The 20301-nt window shown below is 36.4% G+C and overlaps 1 protein-coding gene across 1 annotated transcript; it reads right to left on the bottom strand.

Moving 5' to 3' along the window:
* Positions 1-1790: 1790 nt before the first annotated feature.
* On the bottom strand, positions 1791-16579 carry scin (scinderin). The gene is made up of 16 exons (XM_073821304.1): positions 16343-16579; positions 14620-14774; positions 14009-14170; positions 11423-11572; positions 10340-10432; positions 10083-10215; positions 9910-9998; positions 8304-8519; positions 7562-7698; positions 7376-7466; positions 6099-6269; positions 4024-4201; positions 3768-3889; positions 3496-3573; positions 3296-3356; positions 1791-2205 (listed from the first exon to the last, which is right to left on the bottom strand). Exons 1-16 carry the CDS (start codon positions 16533-16535, stop codon positions 2033-2035), a joined length of 2202 nt encoding a protein of 733 aa, XP_073677405.1. The 5' UTR covers positions 16536-16579; the 3' UTR covers positions 1791-2032.
* Positions 16580-20301: the final 3722 nt, after the last annotated feature.

Raw genomic sequence — 20301 nt, 5'->3', positions numbered from 1 at the left:
TAGGGGTAAAATGCACCATCTGGGTGTAAACTGACCATCTTAAAGAATCGGAATTAAACCCATGTGAAATTTTAACAATAATTTACCTCTTTTAAAAATTAATTCAATAATCAAATTTTACTTTCCAGTCAAATGTATTTTCTTAAAGCTAACTTAAACAAAATAAAACCAATCAATTTAAATTTCAATCTTTAATTGTTTGTATTCTTAAAACAATATGTTGAACACCAAAGTTGTAATCTTTCCAAAAAGACTAAACAGAAAGTATGTTGAGTAAAAATAAATAAAAGCTGTGTGAGAATGAAGGAATATATGTCATTTAAACTAATAAACATTTTAGTCAAAAGATTCTTGGCATGGTAGCTTTTCTACAATCATGTGAAACAGGCCATAGGGACTACATGGTGGAAAGATATATCTGAAAGATATATAATGTGATGAAAAGCAGCATCTGGTTTTTATCAGAGAAGGATTTGGTGTACATGTACACTGTCCCTATCAAATAAATTATGTATATATATATATATATATATATATATATATATATATATATATATGTATATGATCAACTAAACAAGTTGTGTAATATCATTAAAAAAATAAAGTATATACTTCAGAGATTTAACTTCAGTGCCTTATGGTGAGGTTAGAAGTGCTGGCTCAATTTACCCCATAGCATTTACCTCCCTTTGCCCCATAGCTGGCATTTTGGGGGGAAATTTCAGGCTAATATATAGCTAAAAGATTTGCATGGTTTTTATATGTTGCTAAATTACCTATATGCATCATAAATATTTTTAGACTGGATACATTTGTCATGCTAAAATTTTACTTTAACAAGCCAAAGCAGTCTGGCAGAAATTATGGATGGTTCCAAAATACATGGTCACATGACAGTAAAGCAGAGTAGAGGGGGTGGGTCAACTTACCCTCTGGCTCAACTTACCCCACTCTACCCCACAAGTGTTTTTTAATCATACAATACAATTTTAGGATGCTAAGCAGTTACTTGCTAAAACCCATCAGTTACCAATGTGACCTCTGACCTGTTTACAATTATCCTGATGATGATTTATATGAGACAGAGCAATCTTTTGTGTGCATGTGTGGCTATACTCCATTGTCCTTACTAAATATTAAAATCTGTTGAACACGGACTAGTGAACCACATCAGTTGTACAGGTGAAGAGTGTGTTTGGACATAGGAAGTATGATTAGCCTAACATAAAAATAATGGTAGTCTATGAGATTTTTTCTCTATCATAGTAAAATAATATGATTCCTGCCTTCTTTAATGACTTTAATTACAAGTGTATTACGCACTGTTTGTGTACAAGGCATCATCAACAGCCCCTAATACACATTTAACCATTGTTCCAATGTTTATTGAGTAATTATAATGAAAAATCCCTATCAGTCTGTCCACTGGTTTTGAAATAATGATACAGTTTTGTATCCCACAAGGATCAAATAATTACAATTTCTATGTACTAAATATGGTAAATAATATTTGCATATAGTTAATTGGTTGTGATGACTTTTAACTAAATTGTAATCAGTGTGTTTGTATGTATGACGTGTACCATGTCAGTGCATTAATTTGAATACCGTGGTATTATTTTCTTATACCAACTCTTGTATTTCCACATTATTTTTATGTGTATTGGTGGTCAGCGAAGTAACATCACATCTAGAATGTCAATCTTGTGTTGTAATTTTTGTCTCTAGAGGGCTCTTGTGTGCGGCATTGACTACGACATGACATTTTTGAAAAATGTAGTTTCTTTTATTGTACGATTTCAAATCATGCTTACAGAAACCCAGAGCAGAAATATAAATCTGTGCAAACAAATTTAAGAGAAAAGCACAAATTCAAGATCAGACATATATGGAGTAACTTTACATGTTGGACATGTGGCCTATTTTTTAGGATTTCAATTGAATGGTTCAATACAAATCACTGATCATGCCTCAAGAACAACTTTGTTTTGTCTTTACAGTAAAGTCTGTTGACTTCAGGATTTTTAGGATTTCACTTAACCTTCAGTGTTTCCACTGCTCTCGCCATGAGGTCACTGTCCCATCGAGTGGCGTCCCACCCCAGGAACCAGCCGGTGAAGGTAGGGGGCTCATGTCCCTGCTTTACCACCACAACAGATGTTCCCTTGTCCCGTCCTGACGGGTCTGTCTCAATGTAAGTCTTTGCTGCAAAGGGACAATTACTTATTCAAAAAGCTGAATGACTATATTTAGTAGTTTGCAAATAGAAGACCTAATCAAAGGCAGATCTTACATAATTTTACACTACCAGTCAAAAGTTTCTGAACAGTAAGATTTTTAATGTTTTTTAAAGAAATCTCTTCTGCTCACCAATCCTGCATTTATTTGATCTAAAGTACAGCAAAAGCAGTAAAATTGTGAAATATTTTTTACTTTTTTAAATAACTGCTTTCTATTGTAATATATGTTATAACGTAATTTATTACTGTGATCAAAGCTAAATTTTCAGCATCATTACCCCAGTTTACAGTGTCACATGATCCTTCAGAAATAATTCTGTGCTGATTTGCTGTTTAAGAAACATGTTTATTATTAATATTATTATTAATATTTAAAACAGTTGAGTACTTTTTTAGGAATAGAAAGATCCAAAGACCAGCATTTATCTGAATTATTGTTTTGTTCTGTTTTTTTTTTTGTGAGGGGAAAATTATAGAAATTAATATTTATCTTATTTTGTCACAAGGATGCATTAAATTGATCAAAAGTGATAATTCAGACATTGAGAATGTTACAAAAGATTTCTATTTCAGATAAATTATGTTCTTCTAAGTGTTCTATTCATCAAAGAAACCTGAAAAAATTCTACTCATAATAATAATAATAATAATAAATGTTTTTTGAGCAGCAAATTGGAATATTAGAATGATTTCTGAAGGATCATGTGATTGGATTTCATCCATTTTGTAATCGCATGAATAAATTACATTTTAAAATATATTCAAATAGAAAACAGTTATTTTAAATAGTAAAAATAATTAAAACTTGTACAGTTTTTATGGTACTTTGGATCAAATAAATGCAGTTGAAGAGGATTCTTCAAAAACAGAAAAATCTTACTGTTCAAAAACTTTTGACTGGTAGTGTATGTTTCAGTTTTATCTTTTGCTTTTGCATGTGAGATGTGGTTTGCTCAAGTATGCTGTTAAACTTGTTGAGGTTTAAAGGGGTTTCAGTTTGTTTTCAGATTATGTGGAAAAAATGTTTTAAGGAATGTGTGCTTGAGGCATCTCACCAGATTTTACAGACTCAGTTCTCTCCACCTCATTGGCGTCCTTTCCAATCCACACAAAAACCTGAGAGAAATCAAAGATTGTTGGCAGTTTGGCACATATCACATGCCAATTCATGAAAGATTGTCAGATAGTCTAATCAAATATGACCGCTGTTTTTTGAATCTTAGAGATAATCTTGAAGAGAGTCAATTTGTCTCACCTGCTCCCAGACATCCAGTAGCATGACATCGTCCTCCGCCAGGTCATCTTGGTTAAACTCACCAGGTACTTCTTCAATCTATTGTAAAAATGCATGTTGAGTGGCTGAACAATTGTTTTGTTATGTGCAGCAGTATCTTAACACTGCCTTGTCTCCCATGCAGAATTTCTACCGAAAGCAAATGCCTAATATCAACTTTGATAAAGTTGACTTTGACTAATGTGAAACTGACCTGGACTTTTGCTCTCTCTTATCAGGTCAAGGATACTCACAATGAACTTTCCAGTTTTGTTGGAGCAGGCAAACATGCGGGGAGGATGTCCTATAGTTTCGTTCTCCAACATCTCAGATGTCTGATACTCCATCTTTCCACCCAGAGCTTTCCAGAAGTCCTCTTTCAATGGGAAAATGAGCAACAAGCATGTAAATGTTAAAAGATGTAAACTTCGTTCCACTCCTGTCACGTCTACCAATGTGTGAGTATGAAGCATGAAGTGTATGAATTTAATTTTCTGCACATTGGCATACCTGGCTCTTTTCCTTCGGTAATTAGTTTGATTTTGCACTTCAGCTTCTCACTCATGTACTTTGCCCCTCGTTCCTCTTCCTCACTGGCCCCCTTTCCCTTCCACAAGTACCCATCTCCCTTGGGTAACTTCAGGAGGTAGGCATCATTGCTGTTCAGACTTGATGCTTTAGCGTCAACCTGTTAGACCACAAACCAACACACTCAAAGGACATATCTAAATTGAAGTAACACTGAAAAATAGGTCAGCCTAACCAAACATCAAGCAGATCTCCACCATCTTGGTCTACATGATCTGCCAGTGTGAACCAGAATGACCTACAGTCATGGACAAAATTGTTGGCACCCTTGGTAAATATGGGCAAAGAAGGCTGTAAAAATAAATCTGCATTGTTTCTCCTTTAGCTCTTTTAGTCAAAAATTCTGCAAAATTCAAACATTTCATTAAAGTTAAACAATTTAAAGTGAGGTGGAATATAACTTTATGAAAAAATGTTTTTCTCAAATACACCCTGGCCACAATTATTGGCACCCTTAGAAATTCTTATGAGTAAATTATCTCCTAAATATATTTCCATTGAAATTTCCAATTTGTTAACACACCAAGGTGACTGAAAACATGATGCTGTCCAGTCATGACGTCTTGGTGCACATATGAATAAATATTAGTAACACAAAGCCCAAACCAACCTAATCATTCATCACAATGGGTAAAACCAAAGAATATACTTCTGATGTACAGCAAAAGATTGTTGATCTTTACACAATACAAAGTGGCTTTAAGAAAATACTTAAAACATTAAATATTCTCATTTCCAACATCAGGGAAATAATAAAGAAGTCTAAAATCTGCTTGAAACATGACGTGTGTCAATATTGTCTTAATGTGCAGCAAAGAGAACAATGTAAGTGGCCAAATACTATTCAAAGATCACAGATGGAAAATTGCAGAAATCAGTTGAATTTTAGTGTCAGAAAAAAATATAAAAAATAAAGGAAAACTGCACCTCCATCACAACAAGTCATTTCAGACACTGTTCAAGAAACAAATCATCTGCTCTCATGCAAAAACAAACTCCACCATATTAATTTACCATACTGGAACTTCAGCCAGGACTGGCTTTTATTGCCATATGAAATGAGAATTTTTTTTTTTTTTTGGAGCTAGAACAACATTAAAGGTTTGGTGCACACAGGGATAAAAAAGTGCCCCATGTCCACATTTAAATATATCACCAGATGTTCTTTTTTGTGGACCTAATTTTACACCAAAGGTCCTAGACATCTTGTTCAGATACATGCCATCATGTTTTATATCAAATACCAACAGATAAAAAAAGGTAAAACTGACTTGCTCAGTTAGAAATATTATAATGGGTCATGGTTAGATCTTCCATCACCACATTGATTCAAAACAAACATCAAAATCAACACAAAAACTGGTCACTGAACACAAAATCAAGATTCTGCCATAACCATCCCAATTCCATGACCTGAATCCTATGGAAAATGAGTGGGATAAACTGAAGAAGAGTGAGCACCAACATTTGAAGGATCTGGAGAAATTCTGTATGGAGGAATAGTCTAAAATCACTTGCCATATATTCTCAAACCTCATCAGGCATGAAGGGGGGAAAATCAGAGCTGTTTTTCATGCAAATGGAAGTTGCAGAAAGTTTTGAATACAAGGGTGCCAACAATTATGGCCAAGGTGTATTAGAGAAAAATGTTTATTTCATAACATTATATTCCCCCCACTTATTTTTTTATTTTTATTTTTAATGAAAGATCAACAAAAGAAACAACGCAGATTTATTTTTACAGCCTTCTTTGCCCATATTTACCAAGGGTGCCAATAATTTTGTCCATGACTGTAGATAGTAAACCATAGCTCCATCACATGGTAGTCTAGCTCAGCATTCATCTAAACCAATATGGACCAGCTACTGAGTATAAATTACCAAGTTAGACATGGAAATGTGGTTCTGGATCTTCCTTTTCTTAATAAATTCATGTGACCAATCTCTGGACAATGTGTTTCACCAGAGTTAGTCTTCATATGGAGACCAAGACTCACCTCATAAATCCGTGTAATGGTGCCCAGATTCTTGCGCACTTGAAAGAGGCGTGTTGGAGGCACGGGTGCCTGTCCTCCTTTTCTGGAAGTACCATTCTTATACACAATCAGAGGCTTCTCTTTGAAAAGACTCAGCAAGTGTGGTGGCTCCTTTCCTTGAGTCACTCGCACCTGGATGGATGTGGATTTCAACCAATAGTAAGATGATAACACCAGCCTAGTTGTGTTCACCAACTCATCACATATTGATCTTGATCAGGACCCATTGGCATCGCTTTTTGATGCTGAGGGTACCCCTTTAGCATCATTACTCCATTGCTTTCAGTTATTTGCCTTATGCATAAGATATCAAGACACAATGGTTTGCACCCATTTGTAAAAATATAAATAATTATATATAAATGTATACATTTGTTGATATTTTGGAGCACCCAAACCTACCCACTTCTGAACAATATAAAACAAGTGCTGTAACAGGAAAATAAAAGTACAGTTATAGGTATTTATTGTGTAAACTGACCATAAAAAGCAGTATAAAAGTATTACAAACAAGTCGTATTGCATTCTAAGTCTTCTGAAGCCATGCATTATCTTTATGCGAAGAACACAGATTAAATCAGCTTTTAATCACTGAAAATGATCCCGCTCTCTTAAAGCACTCACATCTCATTCCAAAAGATAATCCCGAACATTACCATTAAGCAATTGGTCACGAGACACACGAGCCAGTGGCCTTTAATATCCAAAACTGACTTAAGGCTTCTTTTCATAGCAGTTTTTGAATTCGTGCTCAGACTGCAAACAGAATCTGAGTGTTAAGGCAAATAGAAACTCTGATTGTGTTTAGTTCTCACACAAATCAATCATTTTGCCTTGGAAGACTTAGAATATTAATACTTTTTGAATAAATTGTGACTATAGTTGTATCTGCCTGTTACGTCCTGTGTTTATGTTGCCAAATGGTTAGGTTTTGGGCTATTGGGTTACGTGCTCATAAATGTGTATATGTAAATGAAATTGTTTTGACACTTTACAATGAAAAATCACACCCCAACATGTATGCAGTAATGGCAAAACTGATAAAATTCCCAATGCCTTTCACATCTGCATATTGATGCCAGCGGTTTCCTTTTTATGACACTAAAGGGGTGCCCTGTGTGTCAAAAAGTGACACCAAAAGGCAGACACATCTTTGAAGCCCTCCTTATCTAGTCCATAATCCAGCCCCAGTTACAGTCAGTAAATTAGTACATAGATAAAATTCAAATCCCGCTCACCTGAACAGCTTTTCCTCCCAACGTACGGTCCAGTTCAACGGTGAGAAAGGCTGAAGCTGTCAGTTCATCTATTGTGCTACTGGAACCTTGCCTGAGGGTGGGAGCATAGAGCGATAAGCCTTATTTGATTCCTTTTGTGTATGATTTGACTCCCCCTCAGGAAATGATCTGTTTTGTGAGGCTTACCAGGTGTAAATGATTTCTCCCTTGGCATAGGTATATAAAATTATATAGCAGTCCCCTCCATAGAACTGACCGTATGTCTCTGGGTCAACAGGAACCTTGGTATCACCTGTCTTAGTACCACTCTCCACCCTCCAAATCTGTGAAACAAAACCAGATTATGAAGATCTATAAAGCTTATTTACAAGTTGGGACAGTTGGATTTCATCTTACACTCTTTAAAAGGTTCTTCACAGTGATGCCATAGAAGAACTATTTTTGGTTCTACAAAGAACCATTTAGTCAAAGGTTCTTTAATGAGCCATCTCTTTTTACATTCTTTCACCACAAATAACTTCTGTGAAACAGAAAGGTTCTTCAGATGTTAAAGGTTCTTTATGGAACCATTTAGAAAAAAAGGTTCTTCTATTGTGAAGCACCTTAATTTTTAAGAGTGTATGATTTTCTTTGATGATATAGAACAATCAAACAGTCATTTTCAAATCAAGCAGCTTTCATTTGGGCAATACTTTAAATCTGTGTAACCAACTTGAACCTGTTATCAAATCTGCATGGTGACAGCTTATAATTACTGCAGTAAACGTGAACGCACCTTTAGAGTGCAAAAGTAATTTAGCAGCTTATCAGAATTTTATCTTCGAGTTTCATTTTGACTCTCATTGTGACCGTAAGATGCTCATCATATGCCAAACACAATCACAATTAAGCTTATACAATCTCTGATCTTTTGTATGCAAATTGTGACCTGTGTTTTTCCAGTGCCGTTATCAACCATGTTGTACTGAGCTGCCATTTGATGAGACTCATGCAGCTTGGAGGCATTAAACGGTTCTTGTTTGATCTTGGCAATCCGCTCAGTGACAAAAACTCTGCCTAGACCCTCAGCCTGGTCCTTGTCCCTCCAGCTTTTGAAGAACTGCTTAAAGATTGGCGTCTCTCCCCCCTCTGGAAGGACCTGGATCTGTGTGCCAAAACCAAAAGACCTGGGTGACCCAAAGAATACTATACATTTCTGTCAGAAAAAAAACAAATGTGCAAAAATTTGTAAATTTTGGCATGTAACATCTTGGAGCAGTTATCTACCACTAATGTACCCTTAAATGTGTCAGGGGTGTCCAATCCTGCTTCAGAAGGGGCCAAAGTCCTACAGATTTTGGCTTCAATCAGTGCCAAACACTTGCTTAGAAGTTTCTAGTGAGTCTGAGGACCTTGATTAGCTGGTTTAGATGTGTTTAATTAGGGTTGGAGCCAAACTTTTCAGGACAGTGGCCCTCCAGGATCAGGTTGGGACACCCCTGATTTAGGGGTAAATAAGGTATTAAGATCTGTATGGTTTAATATAACATAAATGTTGTCTCTTATTAAAATATGCAGTAGAAAACCCATGAAAGATTTACGTTATTTAAAAAATCCACATAGATTTATACATATTTAGGCACCATTTTTTTAATGATGTCAAATTGATGCACTCGGCAAGCTACTGGCACTACCTGTTGCTATTTTTACCACAACACAACTCAAGGGCAACAAGAGAAGCAGTGTGAGTCTTCACTGCTTTTCCGAGCAATAAGAAGATCAGAAAAGAATAGGCAGAATAGCAGTGGTTGTCGTATCAGTTGTGTTGTGGTAAAAATAGCAGACTGCAACATTTCACATCATCGAAATAAAGGCAATCCCCATAGTCCAAAATATTTATAAAACAATGTGGATTTTTAAAAAAACTAATTCTGTCATGACAAATCTCTGAAAAGATTAGCATGGTAATGGATATGACAGTGTTAATGTATTTGGTCTTGGCGGAATAAATTTGCTACATGCTGCTGCTGAATTGCTGCTGCTGTTGGTTATTGCTGTAGTTGTAGATTATTGCTGCTTCTGCTGCAAGCAAGTGCAAAACTTGCTACTGCCAAAGCAAATGGCGATATGGTGCCATAGCAGATCTATGGGGAAGGTGGAGGGTTTCAGAGGAACTCTGAAAGCGTGCTGCGAAATGCCCAAGTGAATGCTACCAGCCATTTAAATAGCTGCAAGCTCATTGGTTGCATATGCAACATGAACCAATCAGCTTGTGCCAAGTCGTATAACTCTGTGATATCATCAGTTATGTTAACAACCCATCATCCTGTGTCATGTAGAGTTTCATGGCAGAACTATAGGTATATCTTTCATGGGTTTTCTACTACACATTTCAGTAAGAGACACCAAGGTACTGCTCCAGAGACAAGCTCTTGTATATTTTTGTTGCATTTTTTTTTTTCTGACAGTGTTGCTAAATCCATCTATGGTGATTCACTCATTCGAGTGAATGTAAATGAAAATGCAGCAAAACATATACACATATGTTTCTGAACCTGGGTGTTGGCAGGATATCCCATCTGCTTGATGAAGCCCTCAGCTGTTTTCATGGCCTCCTTCCTCTCATTTGGATTTGCATTGCGGCCTAGATCATCATAAAATAAGGTCAAGGAATCTTAGTAAGATTGGTACACAGCCCCCTCTTTTAACGGCTTCAGTTTAATAATACCTTTCCACACAAAGATCATTTTGCTTTTTCCATTATCCAGAATGAAGCATTCCTTAGTCAACAGGTCACTCTGGTTAAATGGATTTTCATCTGACACGAGCGACACTTGCATTTTCCCTGTTGCATCTGATACCTGTAAAGTGCAATTGTATTTAAATAATGTCCTGTTACATTTCCATTGTGCGTGTGTCTGTGTGCATGCGTCTATTGAATTTGCATGTAGATGAATTAAACTGTTAGTTTATTAACTTGTTTACCATGTAAAGTTTGGCCATTTTCCTGTTTGACATGTCTGCAGCCACATCCTCATTGTCGTCACCTTCAGGGATATCAGGCTTCTCACCGAGAACCTGTGATGTGCAAAGACGAGGTGTAAAAATGTCAAACCTTCCAGCTAAACCTGATATCGTACTGCCTAAAGCAAACATTGGTTCAACTATAAAATTCTTAGTGGTGAAAGAGCTCTTAAAGGAACACTCCACTTTTTTTGGAAATAGGCTCATTCTCCAACTCCCCCCGAGTTAATAAGTTGTTTTTTACCGTTTTGAAATCTATTCAGCCGTTCTCCTGTTCTGGCGATATCACTTTTAGCATAGCTCAGCATAGATCATTGAATCCTATTAGACCAGTAGCATCGCGTTCAAAAATGACCAACGAGTTTCCATATTTGTCGTATTTAAAACTTGACTCTTCTGTAGTTATATCATGTACTAAGACCGGTGGAAATGCAAAGCTGCGAATTTCTAGGCTGATAAGATTAGGAACTACACTCCCATTACGGTGTAATAGTCAAGGAAGTTTGCTGCCGTAATATGGCCGAAGCAGGCGGAGTATTATCAGAAATGAGTTCCCAGCTAGTTTAGCATTTGCACATGTGCTGCGTGATATTACTGCTCCTGCTTCAGCCTTATTACGGCAGCAACCTTCCTTGACTATTACGCCGGAATGGAAGTGTAGTTCCTAATCTTATCAGCCTAGAAAACTGAAGCTTTGCATTTCCACCGGTCTTAGTACACGATATAACTGCAGAAGAGTCAAGTTTTAAATAGGACAAATATGGAAACTCGTTGGTCATTTTTGAACGTGATGCTACTGGTCTAATAGGATTCAATGATCTATGCTAAGCTATGCTAAAAGTGATATCGCCAGAACAGGAGAACGGCTGAATGGATTTCAAAACGGTAAAAATCAACTTATTAACTCAGGGGTAGTTGGAGAATGAGCCTATTTCCAAAAAAAGTGGAGTGTTCCTTTAAGTTTTACCAGATGCTTAAGATTGTGTTGCATGCAAATTCCTCCATACTTAAGACGTTTGATGGACTTTTTTTCTTTTTTGATACCTTTATCATTGCTTCCGGCTCTTGTCCTTCCTCTACAACCACCAGCTGGGCTCGTCCGCTCCTCTCGTTGTCTCGGATGCCAGTAGCTACCTGTGCAGCTTTGAGGCGCTCAAACTTGTTGCACTTAGACCCACACCACTGGTAGATTACCTAGTTTCAGAAATCTTATTAATTGGTGGCAATCCTAGCAATATGTGCTCACGTTTGTTGTGTACAATATCAGACTTCCTAGGAAGACACTGCTCTTTGTTTTGTTCTTGATAATTATGTCAGTGACAAGAATTCTTAAGAAATTCTTGCCTTTGAAAATGCTACCGTATAGTTGTTTTTACACTGTCGTTGTAGAATGGTATCTCTAAGGATTATTCAGTTTTGTTTATTTGACCGTGGTCTGTAAATTCCTTTGGAGAGGTGAGAGAGAACACTGTCAGATACTTTAGTCAAGTGGTATTGTCACATTTAATCCTTCTGCAAACTATCCTATGTAACTCGTGGTCAGCACAAGCTTGTAAGTAGCGTAAAAGATGTATCCTTTTAGGTGTGAGATGTGGTTCAGCCCTTGTGCTCTCATAACATTTGCTCTATGTTGACAGTCAAAGTAATTTGACAGCAATCCAGTTATCAAACACACCCAAAGTGCATACAGAGAGGATAAGTACATGCAGCACAAGTGAACCAGCCAGTTATTGTCTATGAAAAATGTTGATTTGTACGTTGAAGTGTACGTTTCTTTGGGGATTCTACCTGCGTTAACCTATGGATACCCATTTCCACCACTGAATAAAAATTTTTAAAAATGTTATTGCAACCTTGTATCTCATAACTCTGACTTTTTTCCTTAGAACTGCATGATATAAACTCGCAATTGTTATGAAAAAGTTATGAAGTCAGAATTGCGAGAGATAAACTCACAATTCTAAAAAAAAAAATTCTCAGAATTATGTGATAAAAACTCACAATTGTGAGATATAAACTCAGAATTGTGGGTTTTTTCTTGCAATTCTAACTCATAATTGCAAGGTACGAAATATAAACTTGCAATTGCGAGTTATAAAATCAGAATTCCGTGATATAAACTCGCAATACCGATTTATAAAGTCAAAATTTGCGAGATATAAACTTCCAATTCCGAGAAAAATGTCATAATTGCGAAACATAAACTTGCAGTTGCGATTTATAAAATCTGAATTGTGTGATATAAACTCAAAATTTATTTAAGACTTTTTTTCTCGTAAATGTGAGATATAAACATGCAATTGCAAGTAATAAAGTCAGAAATGATATAAACTCAAAAAGTCACACTCTGACCTTTTTTCTCAGAATTACGTGATATAAACTCACAATTGTTAGAAATAAAGTCAGAATTGCAATATTATATTAAGTTATAAAGTCAGAACTGCGTGATATAAACTCGAAATTGCGAGTTATAAAGTCAGAATTATATAATAAAGTCGATAAAAACGCAATTATGACTTTTTTCTCATAAACGTGAGAAAAAATTTTGAGGGTAAAAAATTGCAAGTTAATGTCTTACAATTCTGACTTAACTCACAAGTGCATGATATTAAGTCAGAATTGTGAGTTTATATTTCGCAATTCTGACTTTGATTTAGAATTGCAAATTTTTTTCTTTTCAAAATTGCTTGCAATTGCGAGTATACATCACACAATTTTAACTTCAAAAAAGTCTGAATTGTGAGAAAAAGTTGTGAGAGAAAATGTTGCAGTTACCTTTTTATATATTTTTTAACGGGCCTCCATAGTTATGCATTTGTTGAAAGGTCAAACAAATTATAATTTGGCTTGGCAATCTAAGTAGTTTACCCAAAAATTTAAAATTCTGTCATTAATTACTCACCCTCAGCTCTGGGATTTCATAAAAAAAATTGTATTAATTAATTTATGTTCTGAAGATGAAAAAAGGCCTTACACTGCAAAAAAATGCTTTTCTTACTTAAATTTGAAAAGCCAAAATATTTTTAAAAACTTAAATCAAGAAGGATTTTCTAGACGAGTAAAAATTATTTTGTTTAAAAAAAAAAACAAGTCAAAATTAAGTGTGTTTTTGCTTGAAACAAGCAAAATAATCTGCCATTGGTGTAAGAGAAATAATGAATTTTTAGATATTTTGGCTGGAAACAACATGAGTTGTTTGGAACAACATGAGGGTGAGTAAATAATGAGAGAATTTTCATTTCTGGGTGAATTATTCCTTTAATTGAACAGTTTAGCCAAAATTCTGTCATCATTTACTCATCCTGATAATGTTTAAACACTACATGGTATTTGCAGTGATTGTGATATTTTTAGCAATAGATGACTTAAGCATCACACACACTATTTATTTCAGAGGAGTTGGAATATAGTGGATTTTTTCTGTTTGTGGTTTACCAGCTGCGGTTTTCCATTTTCACTGTTTGTGGAAAAGTGCAATGTGGATATTTTGCTAAATAATTCCATGGATGATCCACAGAATAAAAGCCTAATTACACATATGGAGCAACATGAGGGGGAATAGATGATGACAGGTTTTTAATATTTAGATGAAAAACCTAACACAGTCAATATGTTTGTTGCAGATCTTACCGCTCCCAGATCAACTATGAAGCAGTCGCCGTTGTTGAAACTGGCCCAGGTGAGAGGCACCTCTGTGGCCCTGACAGTTCGCCTGCCCTTGATGTGGAAGAGTCGATGGGCAGTAAGATCGTTGGTGACCACGTGTTGAAACCCTGATGCCACACCTCCGGTCTGAGAAGGTAGGAAAATATATTTGTTTTATTTCCTGCTCTTTCTTCTTGTTTTTCCAATTTTAAACCCTTTCCAGTTATGAGTCATTTTCATTCTGCGGCCAATTGCAACACTGAGGAGTTAAATATCCCCAAACACGTGCTAAAACACAACATCCCCTCAGACCACATGTTTACATTTGTAAAAAAAAAAAAAAAAAAAAAACATAAGGTCCTGTTCACAGTAGGAAGGTATTGGAGTAGCAGGTCTTACCTCACCCAAATTGTAAACAAAAACACTAATCCTAAATTTGCACTGTGAAGTTTAGGAAACAATTTGCAAATAAATACCGCAGCAGTTGTCAGTCTTTCCATTAGTTTGAACAGTAGCTTTATGTTTACCCTAAGAAAGGCCTGAAGTAAAGTGAAGAATAATATGATGTTGTAAGTCAGTGGAGCACAAAAACTAACCTTATATGTGATTCCGCCTTTGAAGTAGCTGGTAAAGTTGGTGGACTCAAAACCCTGGATTTCACGGTACTGGACCGGTTTTCCTCCCAGGTAGTCATCCATCTGAATGGTAAAGATTGCTGCTGCTGTACTTTCATCCTGGGTACACTCTTTACCTAGAGAGAGAGAGAGAGAAAGAAGTATCATCTACTTCTGAGGCCTACTCACTCTTTTTCATTGATGTTAATAATTAAGTGTTTGTTTGTTTGTTTTTAGTGTTACTTGCACACTTTCAGCTCATCAGATGCATTAACTTTGTATTTGCAAACCACATAGAGCTGTTTGTTTTCACACTTTATGACGATCGATATCAAGAGTGTTTATTCCTTTACCCATGCAGCATCAGTTTTTACACTTTAAAGCCTGCTATATTAGCTGTTGCCTGTGACCACAGAACTTTGTGATCTGTCCATTTTGTAGGCTTTTTTAGGGTAAATGACTTGGCAGGAATAACATGATGGGCAGAAACATCATTAAGGAATCCATTTACATTGGAAGTGGTTGACTCATAATGGAAGTCAATGTGTGTGTGTGTGTGTGTGTGTGTGTGTGTGTGTGTGTGTGTGTGTGTGTGTGTGTGTGTGTGTGTGTGTGTGTGTGTGTGTGTGTGTGTGTGTGTGGTTACGGCCACAAATACACTCAAGGCCAAAACATCTCAGTGATATTGACTGTTCTGAAACATCTAATGGAGTAAAGAAAGTGTTTTCACTCAGCAGAGGAAGGAAACTGTATTAAGTACACATGGTTTCTGGCAGCTAAATGGCTTGTATCTTCTTTGAGAAATCTGGTGACATTAGCAGAATTTAATGTCATTTTTTAATTTTTTTTGTAGACTCTGCCAGAGTGAAATGCATTAACCGTGGTCATTCTCATCTTCATGAGCTTCCTGCTTTTAGTTCTTTTGCAACTTGACCACAAAAGTTTGTTTTTTGACACAGCTTTTTAAAGCAACCAGAGCATATATGCCTGAGGCATCTCCAGTAAAAAATATTACAAAACAAAGCCCTCTGACACAAAAGCATGACTCGATGACAAATTAGAGCGTGACATATTTTCGTAATGTACTATTCATGATTTTGAAAGTAACATGATATTGTGATGATAAAAAGGTCAAATAATTTTATTTTAAGAGATTTATTTATCTAGACCTATGTCACATTGATGGCCTGCATCATTTCCTGTTTTATTTTATGCATTTTATTCATTTATTTATTTTTTGTGCATGTGTCGGCTGGACCACATGACTTATTAAGCAGTAATAAGTGGCTCTCCAAAAATATCAAACTGAATTTTAATTCAGAAATTAAAACCATGCTTATCACAGAGAAGGTGTATAGCTGAAAGTCTAGTATTAATATCAGGTGACCCAGTATTCATTTCTGAGAATAAACTTTACAACCTTCATGATTCTAAAGTGACATTTTATAGGGGCCATATACTCTACTTTACTTGGTCTATCTTCTAGCTTGTTTACAATGAGCACATTTAAGTATCATGTCAGTTAATTTGCCCTTTTGTCTTGCCTCAGCCATTTAAATAGTGACTGAGATTTTGACTGAGAGTACAGTTCTGTCAATACATTAAGGTACTTAATATTAAGAGTATACAAAAAGAGTATTTATAACGTAAAAAGTTGATTCAAAAGACCTGAACTCTTATAAATGACAGAATATTCACTGCTTACCCAGCCAGTAATGCAGATCGTAGTAGCCCAAGTTCTTCTGTTTGACAGTGTGGAGCACCAGGTAGGCATCACCTATATAGAAGCTCCCATGTAAGTTTTCAGGCACAGGGACCAGTTCCATCTTTTCAATTCTCCATATCTGTAGACCTGGTTGCTGGCCAGCCTTCTCAAACTCTTTGTGGTAAAGCCCCATGACTGAAAGAGGTCAGATGCAGATGTGGTGAGAGACAGACAGTGTCCTTCAGTGGTCTGACAGCACTGAATCAATACCAGCCGTGTGCAGATGTCTCTACTGACACTTTAAGTGGGCGTGTTCAGAAACACGGTGAAGTAGTCAGACAAGCTTAGAGAGAGAGAGAGGGGAGCATAAAAAGTATTGAGCAATATATGTGCAATTGTTTTATTGCATTTCCCTATTGTCTTTTTACTTTGAACTTATCAAACCATATTAATCGACTTTAATGACTTTGATAAAAATGAAGATGAAAAGAATAGAAAATGCTGTCTGAAGTGATTTACAAACTGATGGACATATGATGTAAAGTATACAACGAAGGAGAATATAATCTAAAATAGCTAAAACTACATTGATTTATTTGGTAGATGGTAGACATACTCCAAATAGGGTTGTGACGATAAATACATTTAAAAAAAAAAAAGGTAATTCTGACTTTCCATCTCACAATTCTGACTTGCATGATACATGATTCTGACTTTTTCTCAGAATTCATATATACATTCGCAATTACGAGTATTGCATATGAGTAAGTCAGAATTGCAAGATATAATCTTACATTTTTTTCCAGAATTGCTTGTATGTATCGCAATTCTGACTTTTTCTCGCAATTGCAAGTTTATAGCCTTTATCTCAGAAATGCGAGACATAAACTCGCACCTGTGAGTTATAAAGTTATTCTTTTTCTAAGAATTTATATGTAAATTCAAAATTACGAATTGATTGTATTTATCGCAGTTGCAGGTTTATAGCTTACTTTCTCAGAAATGTGAGATATAAACTCGCAACTGTGATTTATAAAGTTAGGATATAAAATAAGGAAATAAACTCAATTGTGAGAAAGTCATTTCACAAAATTTTGAGAAGAATAGCTAGATATAAATTCACAATTGTGTAAAATAAATTGAGAATTGCAAGATGTAAACTTACAATTCTGATTTTTTCTAGGAACTACTTGTTTGTATCTCGCAATTCTGACTTTTTTCTCAGAATTTATATATAAATTAAAAATTACGAGTATAATCGAGTATACGAGTATAATGAGATATAATCTCAAAATTTCTGACTTTTTTCACAGAATTGGTTGTATTTATTGCAATTGCAGGTTTAGTCAAAGTCAACTTTATTGTCAATTCTGCCACATGTACAGGACATACAGAGAATTGAAATTGCGTTACTCTCAGACCCATGGTGCATACAAGTAACATTAAACACAAAAAGTAACATTAAATACAAACAGTAACATTAAATACAAAAAGTAACATTAAATACAAAGGTAGATTTAAAAAAATATGAATAAATACAAATAAATATATAATATATAAAAATGAAAAATACAAGTAAGGGCACATGGTAGAGAGTGCAAACCATGTAAACAATATAGTGCAACAGAGCTTATAAGTGTGTAAAAGTGTAAAAGTGTCAGAGCAGTCTTGTAACTGTCTTATGAGTAGTGTGAGGTAGTTGGCAGACCAATGCTGCACAAAGTGACTGGTGCAGGTCAGTGAGTGTGTGTGTGTGTGTGTGTGTGTGTGTGTGTGTGTGTGTGTGTGTGTGTGTGTGTGTGTGTGTGTGTGTGTGTGTGTGTGTGTGTGTGTGTGTGTGTGTGTGTGTGTCTGTGTCAGAGTTCAGAAAGTCCATGGGGCAGAAGAGGGGAGTGAGGGGAGTGGGGGCAGAGCAGGGAGAGAGTTGAGCTTCCTGACAGCCTGAAGGATGAAGCTGTCCTTCAGTCTGCTGGTCCTGGCCTGGAGACTCCGCAGTCTCCTCCCTGATGGCAGCAGGCTGAAGAAGCTTTTCATTGGGTGGGTGGGATCGGCTGCTATGCAGAGGGCTTTTTTGGTGAGACGTGTGCTGTAGATGTCTTGGAGGGAGGGGAGAGGGACACCAATGATCCTCTCAGCTGCTCTGACTATGCGTTGGAGAGTTTTTTGGCAGGACGCATTGCAGGCTCCAAACCACACAGTGATGCAGCTCAACAGGATGCTCTCGATGGTTCCTCGGTAGAATGTGTACATGATGGGGGCTGGTGCTCTAGCTCTTCTTAGTTTGCGGAGGAAGTAGAGACGCTGCTGTGCTTTCTTGGCCAGTGCAGTGGTGTTGTTCGTCCAGGAGAGATCCTCAGTGATGTGCACACCCAGGAACTTGGTGCTGCTCACTCTCTCAGTGAATGAACAGCATTCGGACATATGAGTGTTTTTTGTCCAGATGTGTGAGTGCAGAGTGGAGTGCAGTGGAGATGGTGTCATCGGTCGAGCGGTTGGGCCGATACGCAAACTGAAAGGGGTCCAGTGAGGGGGGCAGGACAGACTTAATGTGCTGCATGACTAGCCGTTCAAAGCACTTCATGAGGATGGGGGTAAGTGCAACTGGACGGTAGTCATTAAAGCAGGAAGGAGATGACTTTTTTGGGAAGTGATGGTGCTGGCTTTGAAACATGTGGGGACGACAGCCTGGGAGAGTGAGATGTTGAAGATGTCTGTGAAGACATCAGTGAGTTCCATTGCACAGTCTCTGAGTACACGACCAGGAATGTTGTCAAGACCTGGAGCTTATAGTTTTTTTTTTTTGTTTTTTTTTCAGAAATGTGAGATATAAACTCGCAACTGTGAGTTATAAAGTTAGGATATAAACTCAGTTGTCAGGAATGAAGTCATTTCACAAAATTTTGAGAAGAATTGCTAGATATAAACTCACAATTGCGTAAAATAAATTAAGAATTGCAAGATGTAAACTTACAATTCTGACTTTTTCTAAGAATTTATATGTAAATTCAAAATAACGAGTAATAACACATATCACAAAACTTTGAGAAAAATTGCTAGACATAAAGTCAGAATTGCAGGATATAAACTTGTAATTGCTTGAAATACATTTTTAAAAAGTCATAATTGTGAGAAAAAGTCGCAATTACAGCAGAAAAATAGGCTTCCATATGGGATACTGCCAAATCCTAAATATATCCAGAGCTTGTAAGGTTTTCTCGCTGTTGCACTAGAGGGATCTCACACATTGTGATGTATACACCACCACATTACCTAATTTTTTGTGTATATTCATGCACATCTACCACAGTTAGCCTCATAAATTGGATACTTATCATAAAATAGGTTGGAAATATCTCAGCTGTAGCTGGAAAAAGTAATTCAGTAAGATGGGTGGGGTTGAGGTTAAATTTGGTTAGGTAGAACATTTATAAAAACCACTGGGAAAAACAACAATTTAGACAAGAGTAATGTTACATGAAAGGTCCCACTCTAAACAAGAAACAAGCAGTTAATTCATGCAGCAAATCTTTCACTGACACATGGTTTACCCATGTGACTAAAAAGGAAACTTTTGGTAGTCTTGCTAGTTCAACATCTCTCAGGAAGTCGAGGGTGTAACTGTTATTTACTGTACAGAGGTTTGCTGCCATCAAAAAGTATCCTAACCTTTTAACCTGCCCTTTAGTTCATGGCAAAGGATAGCAGTAAACTTGTGTGAACGAAGCGTACGCAATTAGTCAAAACATTAAAAACCCTACCTAACAAGCCAGGTATTTAAATGATCAGGGATAACTGCCTGGTAATGAGGGAACCAGGCTTGACTTGTTATGTTAAGTCATGTTATGCACAGAGAATAGTATATTAAATGTATAATATACAGAAGAAACCCTTTATAGACCAAGCCAGCCTGTCAGATCAAACCATCACAGACCAAGCCTGCATTACGGACTGCATTCTAT

Source organism: Garra rufa, chromosome 17 (genome assembly GCF_049309525.1).
Source record: "Garra rufa chromosome 17, GarRuf1.0, whole genome shotgun sequence".
Taxonomy (NCBI): Eukaryota; Metazoa; Chordata; class Actinopteri; order Cypriniformes; family Cyprinidae; genus Garra; species Garra rufa.
The sequence above is the reverse complement of the archived record's forward strand: the minus strand, read 5'-3'. Positions and strand labels throughout refer to the sequence as shown.

Bases quoted from the DNA above. Each gene is read 5' to 3' on its own strand.
- scin (XM_073821304.1), bottom strand. From the start codon at position 16,535: ATGGGGCTTTACCACAAAGAGTTTGAGAAGGCTGGCCAGCAACCAGGT. The intron at 7,467-7,561 runs GTAAGCCTCACA...TCCCACCCTCAG, and splicing joins GGAGAAATCATTTACACCTG to GCAAGGTTCCAGTAGCACAA. The intron at 4,202-6,098 runs GTGAGTCTTGGT...GTGGTCTAACAG, and splicing joins CCATTACACGGATTTATGAG to GTTGACGCTAAAGCATCAAG.